At 45.4% G+C, this 16,796-nt stretch overlaps 1 protein-coding gene across 1 annotated transcript in view; it reads right to left on the bottom strand.

The window, feature by feature from the left end:
* The window catches only part of RAPGEF1 (Rap guanine nucleotide exchange factor 1), an 87,066-nt gene that overhangs the window by 15,492 nt on the left and 54,778 nt on the right, over positions 1-16,796 (bottom strand). The window contains exons 10-13 of the mRNA XM_054083919.1: positions 14,855-15,057; positions 12,319-12,477; positions 2,758-3,039; positions 1,290-1,382 (exon numbers count right to left, since the gene is read on the bottom strand). Of these exons, the coding sequence (XP_053939894.1) occupies positions 1,290-1,382; positions 2,758-3,039; positions 12,319-12,477; positions 14,855-15,057 (737 nt within the window). The remainder of the gene's footprint in view (positions 1-1,289; positions 1,383-2,757; positions 3,040-12,318; positions 12,478-14,854; positions 15,058-16,796) is intronic.

The raw sequence follows: 16,796 nt of genomic DNA, 5'->3' as shown, positions 1-16,796 counted from the left end.
TCTGTTTTAATCAAAACAGACAGAGCCAGCTCTAAGCACTTCATTTTAGTTCACCTCCTGGTCACAGCCCCCAACAGACCAGCCTGTCTTGGGGGCAGTGGGATGCACTCTCCTGTTCCTGCCTCCCTTCTTTCTCATCAGAAAAGGTTACGCAATGATGCAGTGTTTCCACTTCACAATTCATGGCTGTGGAAATGAGGCTAATGCAAAAAAGCAGAACCATCTGAACCAGCGGCACAGAACAGCAGGTAGAGAGCAAGAAGCAAAGATACAGCATTTTAAATTAGCCATTTATTAAAGAGACAAATAGCCGTGAACAGCATATTGGGAATATTAACCTAACAGTGCTGGAGTTCAGAGTTATTTAACTTTATGCAGACTGAAACTTGCAAATTCAACCTACTGAACAGACAGGACTGAAACCACCACCACGCCACCTGTTTGGCCTGGAAAACACACCAGTGAGTTTACATTTCTTGGTGGCTGCAGAATTTTTCCAGACTACATTAGTAAAGCCCTTTGCTTCGAAGCTGAGAACCAGCTGCCCAAAAGGATGGACTTGCCTAGAGGTGTCTCTTGAAGGGAAGTGATGGGAGCACTACCTCTTGGCGTATTTAACACCAGCATGGATAAAAGTCTCGGAGACATCCTGTAGGAGATGTGCCTTCCAAGATGAGGGCAGGCAAAAAAGACTGCCACAGACCTCTACTGCTGTTTCCTATGACCCTACAGGAAGACGGTACCTCCCTGCATTGGAAGACGCCCTGTCTCCTCTAGGAAATAGCTAAGATAGGAGGCTTGAGTAAAGGAAGAAACAGCGTGTGATTACAATGCTAAATCAATCACTTGGTATACAAATGGTGAAGGAAAAAAAAAACCAAACCAATTTAGAGCACAAGGCTTTCTATGTTAAAACGAGGAAGCTAAAGCAGTTACAAGAATAGGACAGCCCCGGTCAGGGTGCAGCTTTCTGGAAAGGAACCTCACGCAAGCAACTCCAAACAGACAGCGAAGCGCAAACGGCGGCAGGAAAAGCCATCCCTGCCTCGTGCCAGGGCTCACCATGACCCTGAAAGCATCACCTCCTCTCCACCCAGACTGGGAGGGATCCAAGCCTGCAAACCAGGAGTGGGCAAGCAGAGGGACCAAGGAAGCCGGGGAAGCAGGATGGATGCAAGAGCTCCAAGGTGTGCAGAAGAGGCTGGTGCCAAGCGTGTCAGCCCCGGTGTGAACTCAGCATGCACCAGGCAGCCCCTTCCCCGGTGTCAGGCCCTCTCCAGGTTACTTACTCCTTCAGAGTGAGGGAGTTCCCCGTTGCTCTGGCCAGAGGAATACAGATTGACGTATTCACCCTCACCAGCCTCCTCACTGGCGTTTTCACTCTAAGGGAGACAGGATGAAAGGAAATACGTGATGGTGCTCCCCACCAGCACTTAATGTTAGCGAGAGAATGCGCCCATGGGCTGGGAGGGGAAATGCTCTCAGCGGCTGCTGTAACCTAACTGGGAGCCCTTCCTCTGGCTCAGCAGCCAACACTGGCCACCAAGGCTGTACTTTCTCAGAGATAATTATTTTCTGGTTCTCGAGGACTCTCCCGAAGGCGCCGAGCTGCAGCAGGACAGCAGCAGGCACTGCTTTGCAAGAGCTGCCATGGACTCCACGTGAGGCTGCGAAGGTGCAATGAGCATTTGGGGATTTCAAGGGTATGGAAGCTGAGCATTCAGAGCTTGAGACACAAGTGCCTGTCCTACCCGCGTTGTAGTCCTGCTGCCAAATGCAGATGAGCCCTGCAGCCCAGAGGGTGTCAAATGTATCTCCCAAACTATGCCACAAGCACAGACTAAAGCCTTCATGCCAGGCTAAGCCAAACTCAAGGGCTTCTAAGCTGTAACAAGGACCTAACGCAAGGAAGATGCAATAGCAAGGTCAGGTCTAAAGTGTGAAAACCTAACCATTCACTCTGCAATCAGTGTCCCTCTTTCAACCTTGTGAAGAGGCAGGACTACCCATGCACCACAGCCCTAACACCATCAACTCCTCAGTTTTACAGTAAACAAAAGAGAACTATCTTGAAAATGAGGTGTTTAAGAAAGTAGCTGTAATGTACAAACCTGCCAAGTGATGTGTAAAACTGATCTGGAACCTTAAACTAGTAGTGTTGTATCAGTGTGGGAACAGCGTTAGCCTAACTTCACCAACACGTGACGCTTAGCATCAGTGTGCACTGTCACCAAGCACACAGAGAGGGCTGCGGGTAAATGGAAAGAGCAGGAGACTGGAGAGAACAACAGGTTTATGCACAGGAGAGATGGAGCACCCATCGCTCCTGGGGCTCACAGGGATTTTGGAGGGAGCAGGGCAGCAATCACCAAATCCTGCCCCAGCAGCAATTGCAGGATGCGAACCAGTGTTAGGAGCCCGTGCTTAGAAACAACCAACCTCACAAAACACTCCTTTACCTTCCTCAGCTTTGTATTACAATTGCAGGAAGCTAGAGAAACTTCTCCTGTCCCCTTCACCAGTATTTGACATTTTATGTTTCCTACATATGTGCAAATGTCTTCTCAAACCTGCTGAGGCTGTTCTTTTTTTTCTAGCCACAATTTTTAGATTAAATTACCTCTCTGCAATTCACACACGTTTGGAAACCAGACTAGGTCACATTAAGCATGTATTAACACAAGAGACATTTTCTTTTAAAAAAACAAATAAACCCAGCCTTGCGTTAAGGTCCATCATCTCTTTGGATAGTCTCACCGAAGGCGTCTGGAGAGAATCAGTGAAAGAGGTTTCAGAAGGAAGGCAGACAGAAGCACTCCCGTTAAAGCTGCTCTCCAGAGAAGAGGAGTTTGGCACATCCACAGTGCTGGGTGACTGGCTGGCTGCGGCGGGCACCGCTAGGTCAGAGCTCTGAGATGGATGGACGGGCGGAAAAGGTGGGGTAGAGCAGGAGGAGGAGGTAGAAGAAAGGAAAGGAGGTATGGAGACTTGATTGTGAGGCACAAAGTCCTGGGAGTAGGACCTAAACACAGATTTGTACTACAGGACGCAGGGACGTACAACACAAAAACAAGGAAGATGGGGAAAGGAATGAGACAGACAAAAGAAAAAGTAATTAGATAAGCAGTAGTGTAGCAGTGACAGCACAAGGCATTTCTAACACAGGCGCCTCTCTGACAGAGGCAGCACCATTTTATCACCCACACACTGGAGCAGGAATTACTACCTGGGACCCATCAGCCAGTTTTTTCTCGGAGAGGCATGTTCTCACACAAACAGCAGCTCGGCTGCTCATCTCTCGGAGGGAAAGTGGGCAGCGGGGTGTTCACCTGCAGGTATCCAGCCTTCGCTGGGCAGGGGGAAGCCTGCACAACTCAGTACCGCTAACGCCAGTGACCCTGAAAACCACTTCAGTGGATGAAAGGATGGGAGGGCATAGAGAAACCATGACTATGAGCACGCTGGAAATATCTAGATAGAGAAAAGTATTCTGAGCGCTTATTGCTTTTCTGGGATTTTCCACAGGATCCAAATTTAAGACGCTGTTTGCCCCAGCCCTGTAATTTAGCAGCTACTGTGTCAAGTCTGTTCCAGAACACACAGCTCCCAGGGAGGAGGGGCTGGATATTGTCTTCAAAGTTCCACTGAAGGATAAGGAGATTATACTGCTTCTCTTTCCCATTTGAGAAACATAGGGAGCAAAAATGATAATTGTCCATAGGAGCGATGAACTCCTTATCAAACCGATCCTTTAATGCAGTGCCTCAAAGAGTCAGCTGAAGAGATGAAAAGAGATCATCTGCATAAAGCTTTATTTCACTATCTCTCCTAATAATCAGATTACTGTTCAGATAATATTAAAGAGGGTGCAGTGGGAATATATTGTGCCAAGAAAAACAAAAGCAACCCTCTGTCTTTTAACATCTGGTGCTTGTAAGATTTGCCGTCGGGGTAAGTCCAAAACAAAGCTGACACCAAAACAAAATACAATAATGCTAAACCTGCTGGAGAGGAGTTTATTTTAAAACCGGTAAAGCTTAGCCACTAGCGAGATGTGTGTCGTAGCCAAGCGGACAGAGGGAAGAACCACAGCACCCAAAAAACTCCACACTGAAATCAAGCTATAGCGGTCACTGGTTCGAAAGCTCTACTGCAGAAGGACAGTGCATTACAGAGCTCTCAAGAAGCACAGACACAACTGGCTAAAATCAGGTTGAAAAGTGACACCGCTGCAATGTAAAAAGGAGAAGGGGACACAAAGGCATGAATTGGAGAATTCAGACTGCATTTTCTCAGGAGAGTTGAGCAGGTGACAAAAAAGAGAAGCTTGGTCTGTCACCCGAGCTGCAGCAGAAGCATCCAGTTCAGCAGCCGTAGTTTTTTTTCACGTAGGAAATACATGAGCTTAAAAATTTAAACTGAGAACAGCCTCGGGCCAGAAGTCTGGGCAAAAAAGCTTTTCCACTATAAAGGAAAGGAAATGTAAAGGTCAATGGCTAGACTTTACCTTCCACCACCTTAATCCTCGAGTGGCTGCCCTCCGCTGCGCGTGAAGTCCGGCAGTGCTCTGGGTGTACTCTCCTGGCCCAAAACATACTGCAGGCCATAATACAGACAGGCAGAGGGAGATGCTTTGGAAAGAGAGCTTAAAAGACTACTGAAAAATAATTAAAATGCAAATCCCTTCCACATGCCTGTGGCTAAAAGGAGACTGGCTCTAGGACAGGCTCCTCTCTCTTCCTGCCCATTTCTTTACGGATGAGCAGCCCTGGCTCCAGGGACACTGTCAGCTTTTGGTGCTGCCTCAGTAACAATGACAAGTCTAATCTCTGTATTTACTTTCCGCCTGGATAAATGCGCTACATTTATTCATTTTCACTTGCATGGCACAAACCACTAAATCCCTCGTAAGACGCTAGGCTCATGACATCACCTTGGCTCAGCAGATTCATTATTCCTGCCCCGTCTCCCTGGTATTTCATGATCTCACTGGCGCTAAGACGCCAACTACTGCCCCAAGTCCCAGGCCCCAAAAAAGTACAGGAGCAAAGCAAATGGAGAATCACTGCTGCAGCGGTTCTTGAGAAGGCACTCAACAAACTGTGGTCCTGATAATGAGATCCTCTGCTTCAGGAAAGGAAATAACTTGCTCAAACCAGACCTGTGTGCCAGCTCCCCTAGAGCTGAGCTTCCTGTGCCCACATGAGAGAGCCGACATGTGCTATCCTTTGCTTTATAGTTGATGGACATCTTCCACCCAGGATTCCCAAGGTGTTTTGTGTCTGGCTTGCCGAGCCCAGAGAAAAAGCCAAGCTTTTGTAAAGCAGCAGTGGAGCTCACGCAGGGCACGAGTGAAAGGAAATTACTGTCGTCAATCAAGTCCCCCTGGGACAGGCAGCACCCTGCAAAGCTTTGACACTGCGTGAATGGTGTTGGTGGGGTTAGTTCAGGCCAAACTCCCGGCTCAGTGGCTGAGACGCTGCCTGGTACACTGCCTGCAGGCTGAGCTAGCAGCTTGGGGAGATGAATTACTGCTTCTGGGGCAGGAAAATCTGCACAGCTTCTGCCTTGCAGAGCTTCAGAGACATTAATCCCAATTCAAAGGCAATTTAGACCAAAATATAGCATAACGTTGCATCATTTCTACAAGTCTGGATGCAGATATGTTTCTACTAAAAATCTCTTATGCGTTCATCTCTCCTCGGCCTCATCAATACACCTTTCAACACAATATCTTGGCATGAGATGTGTTGAAAATGCTGGTTTAAGGCTCAGGTATTGAGTAAAACGCATTAATCTTCATTATGTGATCCATGAACAATCATTTAACGACGCAGACACGTTCTCAGCACCCTGTTAACAAAGGGAACATTGCAGAGAGGCCTTTGGTGTGCTGGCATTAATTAGCCAGACTTCCAATCCAGTTGTAACACTACATCTTGTAGAAAGCGAGTCAGGGAGCCCCCTCCTTCCTCTGGAGCCTGCAAGCAGCTCTGGAATTCCAGCTATGCAGCCGTGCTGGGACAAGAGCCAAGAATGAAGCATACTTTTAAAGAGGAAAAAAACCACCCTGGGGAAGAGATGATGTCCATATGGCACCCATTCCTGCAGCTCCCTGTCCAGCCCAGCCCAGCCAGCAGCTGCAGCAGGAATTGCAGAGATAGCTTCCAAGGGGGGCTGTACATCTCTTGGAAGCCCTGTCATCCTTTAAAAGATATGGGGTTTTTTGGGGAAGGGAGAGTCCATTCACCAGAACTGTCTCAAGCAAATGCATCCTCCTGTAGTCCTCCCCCCGTAAAATCACAAGCAACAGTTTATCTTGGAAACAAATCAGTGCTTGTTTTAATCTGCCTCTTAGAGGTTCCTTGCAGGGTCAGCAAGGCCTCGGTTGTGGCTGTACTGATGCAAATTCTGACTCCATGGCTTTGCTTTAAGTGAAGTAGTTCAAAACAATCCCTGGGAATGCTAGAAAGCAGGATGCAACTGGATACTTCAAGAAAGGATGTTTTTCTCTTTCCAAACTCCAGCCACACTGCCAGGCTCCCACCACAGGACCAGAAGATGGTCTCCCAGCACGAGTAATGCTGACCTCTGACAGCAAATGGCCAACATGGGGAGACGAGGGAGATCCCTCTTCTCTCACCAGTACCGTGGATGTTAAAAAATACCCCTATCTGTCACTTGGGAAGTACTTCCAGAAAGCATGCTTTGAGCTTGGAGCAATCTTGTCTCCTGCGAACAGCAGGAAGCTGCCATGCCTGGACTGGAACGTTTACCACACACCGTGACATGCAGAGGTCTTCTAGAGATGGTAACTTTCAGTGCTTTCAATTTGCTGCCTTTGATTTTTGCAAAAGTCAATATTTTAGAACCATTTTCCATCATTAGCGGCAGTGTTACTGGATGTCCCAAACGTCAATGACATTAAGACTGTTTATTTGAATTAGATGGCAGGACATAAGCACTCTAGTAGAAAACTTATTTCAAGAGTGATGCTTCTCTCCATTCACTAGGCATGGCTGACCAAAAGGAATAGGGAGACAGGGTGTTTATATGCAAAGAGTCACTGGTTGTGAATAAGAGCAGTCTCCATCCTAAATTCAAAGTTGAATTCAATTATATGGCTGCCAGAGCATCTGCAGCATCAGCACACTCGGTCTTCAACTTTTAAGCACAGCCTTCTCAGTTACCCTAAGGATTTCTCCTGCCAAATTAATCTGCGATCCTGCCAGACACTCCCAGATCAGATAGAGCATCAGACTTCCAAAATATGAAGCTATCAGAGGAAAGGATCAATCTTTTAGATCTTGCCTGCTAATGCTATTGAGAGCGACACGGGCAATGTGCCAGAACTGGATGCCCAAATTCTAACAGTAAAGAACTATGTTCACAGAATACCGGGAGTTGCACAAAACTGCTATGCCCTAAGAACATAACTGTACAGGCAACTATTGGAAAAGACTTCCTATCTCATGACACAATGCCGGGCTTCCAGGTACTTTTGTTAATGAGGAAGGAAATGCTCCTACAATGAATGGCTGGAAACACAAGCTGCCAACAGAATGGCTTCAAGCACTGCCACAGGAAAGGCAGCAGCTCCTCATGCCTGAACGTTTCTCAGCAAAGCCCATGACCTGGCTGCACAGTTGACCTTCCCATTTTAAAGCAATGGTTAGCACAGCAGTCAGATGGATGGGGCTTGCTGTTCCCTTGGGAAAGGATCTCCTGGATTCTGCCTGAGGAAACAAAATCCAAACTTCTCCTTAAGTGAGAGGGATTCTTGTACATCTTTGTAACAGAATAAATAAGGGGGCGGGAGGGAAGAAAACATTTGTAAGATTTATTAACTATGCCATCATGTATCTCTCTTTTGAAACTATCAGAAAATTCAATTTGATTGCACCTACAGCTTCAACTCTTGCTTAGCCTGTAGTCAATACCACCATATCTAGGAGATCTTTAAAAGGCAGAGCCCAGAGACAGAGACACGACTCTTAAAAAGTCAGTCACATAAAAACTGTGGGGAGTGTGACCTACGAATTCAACAGCGGACAGTTTAGAGACCCGCACAGGGACAGGTAGTGCACCAACTGCAAGAAAAATGTAAAAAACCACTGGAGGAAGCGTTTTTCAGAAGCAGGATTTAGTGATGCCAGCATGAACAGCACTATTAATACCACCATTTAGGCCTGCTGCGGGCACTGGAAACGAACACAAATGTGGAAGGAATGCTAAACAGGAAAGGCAAAACAATATCTAGAATTCAGCAGCTGGTTAAACGGATGCAAATCTTTTTATCCCACTTCTCTCTGCTCCAAATTAAGGAGCCAAAAGCTGTTTAAGACAGAAACGAACTAACACACTATGATTTCCCAGTCCCGGTTTGATGAAGATTCCCACCATCGGATCACCACATGAATCAAACTTGCTCAGTCTCTGCCGAGGGCCAGAGCTGCGGCGTGTGCTGCAGACTGGAAGCGAGCTACGTGAACAGGGCGAGGCGGGGAAAACATGCAAAGCACATGTCTGCATTGAGTGGCTTTAAACACTTATCTGACCCTCCTTTTCCTGAACATATATTAACACGCACACAAGAAAGAGAAACAGTTGCTGTGAATTTTCTGTGCGCTTGTTCCATTTGCTCAAGAACGGTGGGAACAAGAGAGAACAGCAGCATTGAATTGGAGCTTTCATGAGGAAATCACTTGTGCCTTCTGCTGGAACCCAACAGCTAATTTGGTTTCTGGAAAATTATTGGAAATGTTTCTTAAAAAGACATTATAAGAAAAACCAGCATTTTGAGAAAGGCAAGTTATTTCTCCATTGTGGAGGATGCAGCCCATTTCCACTAATGGCATGTACACACCTCGGAGAAACAACTGCACTCCTTGTTTCAGTGAGGAAAACGTTCTTAGCTGTGACCAAATGCAAGACTTTCTGCAGCCTTCCGTGGAAAACGTGTGGGTAGATTGCAGTAGAGCTTGTCACTGGACTGATATCCTCTATCAGTGCAGAGATTCCCAGCTGCTGGGAAGTAATGAGATGTCATTCCTGCCACTTGGCTACCTGCCCACCCATTTCTAGTTAACAGCACAAGGAGTTAATGAAACAAAGGACGGTTCCTCTGTCTTCACAAAAAGAAGGGAGAGATGATTGGCTAGAGTAAAGCTACTGCCAACCATTAGCGAGGAGGATGCTTTCTTATTGCATACCTCCTTTCCCACTGTATAGCAACAGAAAGTACTTCCAAAAGAGATGGGAATCCCTAAAATGACTTTCGACAGTACAATCCAGTTGTTCCACCAATGCAGGATTTAACAGCTTAGTTGTGCATGGAGTGGGCAATACGATGCTGCAGTTCCTTACAACATCAGCCCGCACCACGAACACGACGCTTGCTGGCACAGAGGCCAAATGTGAATCAGACTCGGCAAAAAACAAGCTCAACTTGCCAAACCTACGAGGTTTGATCCAGTTGCTCAAGATCTGCCTCTATCCAGTAAAAGCTATTACCTCTGACACAATTTCCTGCAAAGAAGGGAAAAGTACGATTAGTGGGTTGACAGAGCAGTGGTGGTTTCTGGACTGCAGCAGTGTCTGCAGTGCTGATCAGAAAGAAAAAGTCAGAGTTCTAGAAAAGAAATTAATACAGTAAAGATGTAAAGATGCTCTGAACAACTTCACTTCGTTTTTTTTTGCTCCAAAACACTAAACCCAGCCTTTTTTAGCCCTTTAAATCAGTAGTAAGGTGTTAGCCCTTCACCTGGAGCACAGAGCTAATGGGCTGACATGTAAAGCATGGCTTAGTCTCAGCTTTCCTGCTGCCCACATGTGAACAGATGGATACCATGACAGGTCTTCCCTCTAGGATTGACTCCTGCTGTCTACCCTAGACCAGTCTCCAGGGAAGGAAAAAGGCACAGGGCACTTTCTGGAAATTGGTTACGCTTGGCAAACCTGCAATGCCTTGCTTACGTTGGGTCAATGGACAGGCATTCCATTTATTAGCTCTGACTTCCTGGTATTGACCTCAGGAGGTTTTAGCTTCCTGTATGGAATGGATAACAATTAATGTAGGAGACATCATTTTATGAGACTGGATAATTACCACTGATATTTGGGTACACTGGAGGCCTGCTCCTCAGCTGGCTGGTGCGTGAAAGGTGTGCTCTCCCTAGCGTTCACTCCTTTGCTGGGTCTGGTGGGAACCTAACCCTTGTTTTTAACAGGTTTCTTGCTCACGTGAGTGGCCTTTCTTGGATGAGAGAGGAAAATATGAAGATATGAGAATAAAAGGAGCAGAGTGATGTGCTTAAAGCGTTACTAGTGCAGCTCACAGCATCCCTCGCGTGAAACCACACATCTTTCCAGCCAATTTCTGGGGAACAGATTGCAAGAGGGGCTCTGGTCCTTCTTGGCACAGAAAAGCAGGGTGTCACCCTGGGAGTGATCCAAACCTTGACAGCTGTTCCACATCTCTGTCTTATTAGGGACAGGGAAATGGGATAAACCGTGGTTATGGTATTACATGGGTCAGCTATGATGCATGTAAGGACATCGGTATTTTGCAGTTGGAAGACAGAGAGACACTGTCACAGTGAAAATCTCATTTTTGCCTGTGAAAAAATAGACCTGCAGAGTCATGACCAACTATGAGATTATCATAATTTAAAGTCATTAATGGAAAAATCCCCATTTTTAATTCAGCTTATTTCCTTTGTGCATTTGACACTGCATCGCTTAATCGTTCCCATTGTTACTCATGCTCCAGCCATTTATTTGCCCGTGTAAAAACAAGTAAGGATTTTTTTTAATGAAGTTTTAGCATTTCAGAAAATAACACATTCACAATAATGTAGTCGAAAGCAAGATAAGAACAGGCCAGAACAATTAACTAGGGAGTAACCATTTAATCTAACCAGGACGCTTTTATAAGTGGAAGTGCCTGCATATTTTTAGAACATTATGCTATCATATTAATAGCCTCTCAATTAAAACAAAAATAGTGAAGTGCTTTTTCTTGGTCTTACAGTTCTGTGGTTTGCTTGCAACCATCCCTACCAAACAAGAGAGCCGCACAATTCAGAACTTTCATGTTACTTCAGATTTTAAACCTGTTTACCACAAATTAAGCACAAACCCTTCCACACCTCAGTCTTTCTATTTCTACAGCAAAACCATTATGCTGAATGGAAGCCAAAAGCTTGCGAAGTAGAGCTACTTGTAAAGTACTTGAAGATTTTCTTCTTCTTTGGACCCGCAACTATCACTAGTTTTTAAAGAATAAGTGTTGAAACGGGAAGGCAGCAGTGGCACAGTGGGAGGACACCATTTTCAAATATTTAACGTTAAACTAATTGAAGAATTCTGAATTTTCTCAAGTCTTGTCTACTAATTTCTTCTCCAGAAGAAGTCTAATTTACTGAACATTCAGGTCACTGTTAAAAAATAGCCTATTCTCAGTTGTCATCACACGACAATCAGAGCATAACCACATCGTTTTACATGCAAACAAGCCCCATACTGATGAGTTGCTGGAATCTCATGGTTAGATTTAATTTCATTACATTAACACTTTGTTATGACTACTACTTAATTGAAGAAGCTGATCACAGATTTCAGCAGCGCTTTAAGATTATTCTAATTTTGATTTAAATAATTCTCAGCCCCTCCTGCCGTTCTCTCTTCAGACTGCTCACAAGTGCTGGAGGAGAGAAAACCCTGCTCATCTGTCAGCAAGCCACACAAGCTTACCGAGCTTGTTTGGGATCATGGAGACGTGAAGGGAAGCAGACAAGCAAACACGAGATGAAAGAGCTGGTAGAGGCCATTTTAGAGGGAAAAAAATTAAGGAGCTGCAGCCACTGTTCCATATATTCGACTAAATCTATGTATTTTGGGGATGACATCTTGTTATTTCTCCAAAGGCCAGATTCACACAGCAGCCTTTAATTGACTCATCCACATCGTTGACATTATGTAATGGAACCAAGTGACTTTGCAGCTCCGCTTTGCAGCCTGGCGGATGCGCAGGTCAGAGGAGCGTGTCTGGGCATACAGGCCAGCTCTCCTTCATCACTCCCTCGCCACAAATGTCAGTGCCAGGGCCTATATAAAGTAACGACAGCCACAACTCCCCCGTGCTTCATTCAGTAAGATTTACACACTGTGTTTTTCTCACCTGGCTGATCACTACATGAGTTCAAAATCCCCCCAAAGACCCTTTACCTGTAACCAAGAGCATCAGCACAGAATTTGCAGACAAGCATTTCACCGACATAAATACGCAGACGTGTTAAAGTGCGGAGAACAACTCACCGAGTGCACAGGAAAGGAGCTGTGCCGGTTGAGAAAGGAGTTAGAGACTGACATAGTGAGGCCCTGAGTGGCACCGCTGTCCTCGGGGGTGAAGGGCACTTTAGTTTGCTGGACACAGTAGGAGACAGAAGAGAAAGAAGAGGCAGCATAGGAGGCCTGCTGAAGAGGGGGAAGAAAGCAAGAGACAGAAGACACAAAGAAAGAGAGCACAGAGAATGCTATGAATAAAGGATAAGAAACGCTAACTGTAAAACAATGCATATAATGGCTTGCTAAACAAACAGCTATTCATACAGTTCATCAGAGCCAGACACACCAATATGCCTTTCTTGAGCTCAAGAGGCATAATAAAAATCACAGTTCAAATCTTCTTTGTTTCACAAATCCCTTAAAAACAAACTCCTACCTCCCCCTTCCAGCTCACCCATGGACAGCTGCTGCGGGGAGAGGCAAGCTGTTCCTCGCTGCCCTTTTTTCCTCCTGGTGTGAAGGGCAGATGCCCAAAGGAGGAACCAGCTCTTGCTTCTGGCTGTTAAGCAGCTGACTCTCACAGATTACTATTTTCTTGTGGCAGCCCGCGGACTTGGTCTTTCCAGTGTGATCTGTATGCCCTCACTGGTACTGCGAGACACCGGATAACAGTGATGTCCAGCTGTTTTTCAGTCCAATCCAAAATTATATCTCATTTGCACAAGAGGGAGATATTACACTATAAGTAACAAATACTATTAAGGAATTTCTCCTGAATTCCGCTATAGTAAGTCTGAGGAGCCTGAGGAGGCTATGGTATGCGTAGGCTTTCTCAGCTCGACTGGTTGAATATAATGTACAGTGTTTTATAAATAAGATCTGAAGCTCATAAGAAAGGACTTCCTCATTATTATTTCATAGAGGAGTTCATCCAGCAAAACTTGCCTACTGCTACAGCAGCTGATGCCCAAGGGTGGGATGCTGCATTTGAAGAAACCTTCACTTTGGGGGAATGACAAGCAACACCTTGATGGTATCAGCTTGCAAAACTACAAGAACACCTAGCAGGCAAACCAGTGATGTCTTGGCTGCCCAGATAATGATTAAAAGGCAGCAAAGAAATGCATCAGCTGACAAATTCAGAAAAGGAGCAGAATTTCCCTTTTGCATAATGGCTACAGTAAATGTGTGCTTTATACACCCTCTCTCATGACTGTGTAGACTGAGTCACCACTGGAAACCATCTCTGGAGTGTAGCCACCTCTGGGAAGAGGAGGCAGGGTAAGGGACTGCAAAGTACAAGTGACAGTGCAAGTATTGACAAGGTGACCACAGGCTCTGGAGAACTGCCTGATCCTTCAAAAAGGAGTCCTGTAGACTCTTCAAATGTCCCTGCAAAGCAGATGGGACACAGGCATTTAAGGTCTCACTCCTACAAAGCAATAATGCATAACACTCAGTTTAGCTTAGCCAGAAATGTTACTTATCTTTCCAGGACTCCTACCTGTATCACAGGAAGGTAGTTATGCAAATCTCCAAATTAGAGTTCTCAGTTGCTTTTCCCACTTGATTAAAAAGTAACACCCTGGGACAGTCAAACTTTAGCACAGAGAACGTGAAGAAATATTGCAACAGTCGCCCTCATGATGGTAAGACCATGGCTCTGTTCCCACATCTCCTCCTGCTTTGTTAAAGCCACAGCCAAGTTATGCTAGTTACAGCAGCACAAAAGATGCACTTTTTTTTTTTAAATAGAGCAAATCAGATAATTAATATAAACAAACCCCCTAAGGCTGGAGTTAAAAAAAAAAACAAGCCAAAGATAAAATAAAGGAAGAACCTTAAAAAGAAATAGGACAAAATACCAGCCGTGCTGAGGTTGGAAACAAAACTGAGGCCAGGATTTCATCCCCGATGTGGAAGATGACTCTCGGTATGCTGTTAAACCCACCACCCAAAACGCATGCACTCGCATATGCCTTTTTGGGCTGAGAGTCTGGGAAGGCCAGGAGAATGGTGGAAAACAGGTAAAATCCTGAATCACAGAAGGGGATTAATGCGGGGAAAACACGCATGAGTTAAATAATGGCTATACCAAAATTCTGCGGCTCTGGCAAAGACTGAGTCATAAAAGCAGTTATTATGTTTAAACGGTTATTATTAGTGGCACCCTTGACAGTAGTTTCAAAACAGCATTGGGAACAAAAGTGCAGCAATCTCCTGAAAATCGTGTTCCCCAGCGTGTCAAAATCTTCAAAGCAGTTGTCGTTACACAAGCCTGTAGCCTGGCATAGATTCAGCCACGCTGTGTGGAAGACTAGCATTTCATTTTTAGGGCATTTTAGGTCTTTAAGAGCTTAAGGGGAACAGTCCAGACACTGGGTTAGAGAGGAGCTCAAAGTAGATGCCTAAAAACATATCAACAAGATGACAAGGAGCATAACGTGGTAACACCAATGAGATAGCCTCCCACCACCACAGCCTGTCAGAAACACGAGCAGCAAGAACAGCTGCTGCAGGGAGGCTGATGTACCCTGCTTGGGACGGCACCGCGGATGTCACTCACCAGCTGCCGCTGTTTCGGTGGGAGAGCAGGAGGAGGTGCCAGATCTTGAGATGGGTCTAAGCTGACAAAGGAGTCATTGAAACCATAGACTTCCATGAGGTGCTTGTTCTTCTGCTGGTAGATGTGTTCATTCTGAGGGGTCTGGTAGAACATGGATGGCTGCGGCTCTGAGTAATCTTCCACAAACTGCATATAAGCCATCACTGCAAAAAAAAAAGGTCACATTGTTGCTCCTGGAGCTACAACAAGCAGGCAAGGTGCTCATTCTCAAAACAAAATAAGGCTTTGCTGCAGGCCAGGAGCATCAAGGCATCGCGCTCTGTTCACAGGTGGCTCACACAGGCAGCCGTCAGTCTCCTTGTGGGAGAGGATCTGAATATCCCGTCTCGCAAGCCAGCGCACAACAAATATCATCACAGCCCACAAACACATCTGATGACAGTTTAAGGTGAGTGAGGTTAGTGAGGTCTGGTTAGTATTGGTTAGCAAGGTCTCCAAACAGCTACTTGAGAAGGCTGATTCACCGACTCTTAGCCCAAATCCCGCCCCCTCCTGTAACCCATGGCAATTTTGAGAATATTTCTCAACAGCTGATGCCCAAAGTCACCAAAAAAACAGAGTAACTTCAGTCTGCTTTCTAGGAGGCACAAGACATCTTGTACAAAGACACAACCTAGACAATAAATCTATAATAATTCTTGTACCTATGGTCAGTCTCATATTTGCAGTCAGGAGGACTTCTAGAAAGAGGAGGCTTACAGCCTTTCTCCACTCTATCAAGCTGATAAAACTTATCAGAAAACACTTACCTGCAAGACTGGTTGTACCTCTGCCTCAGCTATTTCTACGCCACTGCCACTGCTGGCCCAAGAGACTTACCTTTTACAAACGCTGCTGACCATGCCTCCCTACCTTCGTAGCTCTAATCCAACACCATTCGCTCCCATCTTTTTTAAAGCATCTTATCATCTCCAGTTTTTGAATCCAACTGACGCAAAATCTTTTCTAAGAGGTGGTTCAATGCAAATAATAAATGGGATCAAAGCTCATTTAGGGGACATTTCCATCTGTACAATAACCTTACAAAATCTATGAAGAAGCTCCCACAGTCTGCCTATGCAGGTCCGACAGAAGATTAGCAACTGCTGCAATATTTACTGTTGGAGGGGGAGAATGACACCCAGCGTCATATAAAGATTACAACTTCCCCTCCCAATTATTTGAGATCAGAAGTGTACATAAAAAATGTAAAATAAATAAAGGATCTCTTCAATGTACCTGAGAAGAGGAGCAACGGATATATTTAAGTGTCAGAAAAGGGACTAACCAAGGCCTTTTTGTGAATACGCTGTCATGCACAAGGTACTCTGTGATCATTCCTCCCTTCTTCCTGATAAACAAGCAGTTGTCAGATTTTGTAAATCTGGTCATTAGGCGGCAATTATTCAGCTTCTGCTGGCATTTCAGTCGTACAGCTGAAACGAACGGATGACTTCAGTGAAAGCTATAAATACAATGACCACAATGCAGTATTTCCACATCGTGAAGCCAGTTCCCACAGTAGCTGCAAGGCAAAGCCCTCTGTTCACCTGCCAATGCAGATCTATGGGCCAGCCTATTTCAAACAGGATGCAGCCGTGCAAACGCATCGGCAGGAAGGAGTTGCTTTGCACCTGTCTTTTGCACCTTTTTTTTTTTCAGATTTCCTCTAATATTTTCAACTCCATTTAGAAATGGAGCTGAAACAGCTGCTCCTTCTCACAGAATGATATCCCTTCTCCAAAAAAATAGAATAAAAGGAAAAAAAAAAAAGGTCAAGTGCAGGAAACCTCAGCTAATGGGTTTCAATCCTGACCGGTAACACCTGCTGTCCCCATCCTGTGACCCCACATGGTGCTGCCAGTGGACAACCTGCTCATGTCCCACAGCACTGCCAGCTCCT

The sequence above is a fragment of the Cuculus canorus genome, chromosome 19, assembly GCF_017976375.1.
Source record: "Cuculus canorus isolate bCucCan1 chromosome 19, bCucCan1.pri, whole genome shotgun sequence".
Lineage (NCBI taxonomy): Eukaryota > Metazoa > Chordata > Aves > Cuculiformes > Cuculidae > Cuculus > Cuculus canorus.
Note: the sequence above shows the minus strand (reverse complement) of the source record. Positions and strands in the feature narration are given on the sequence as shown.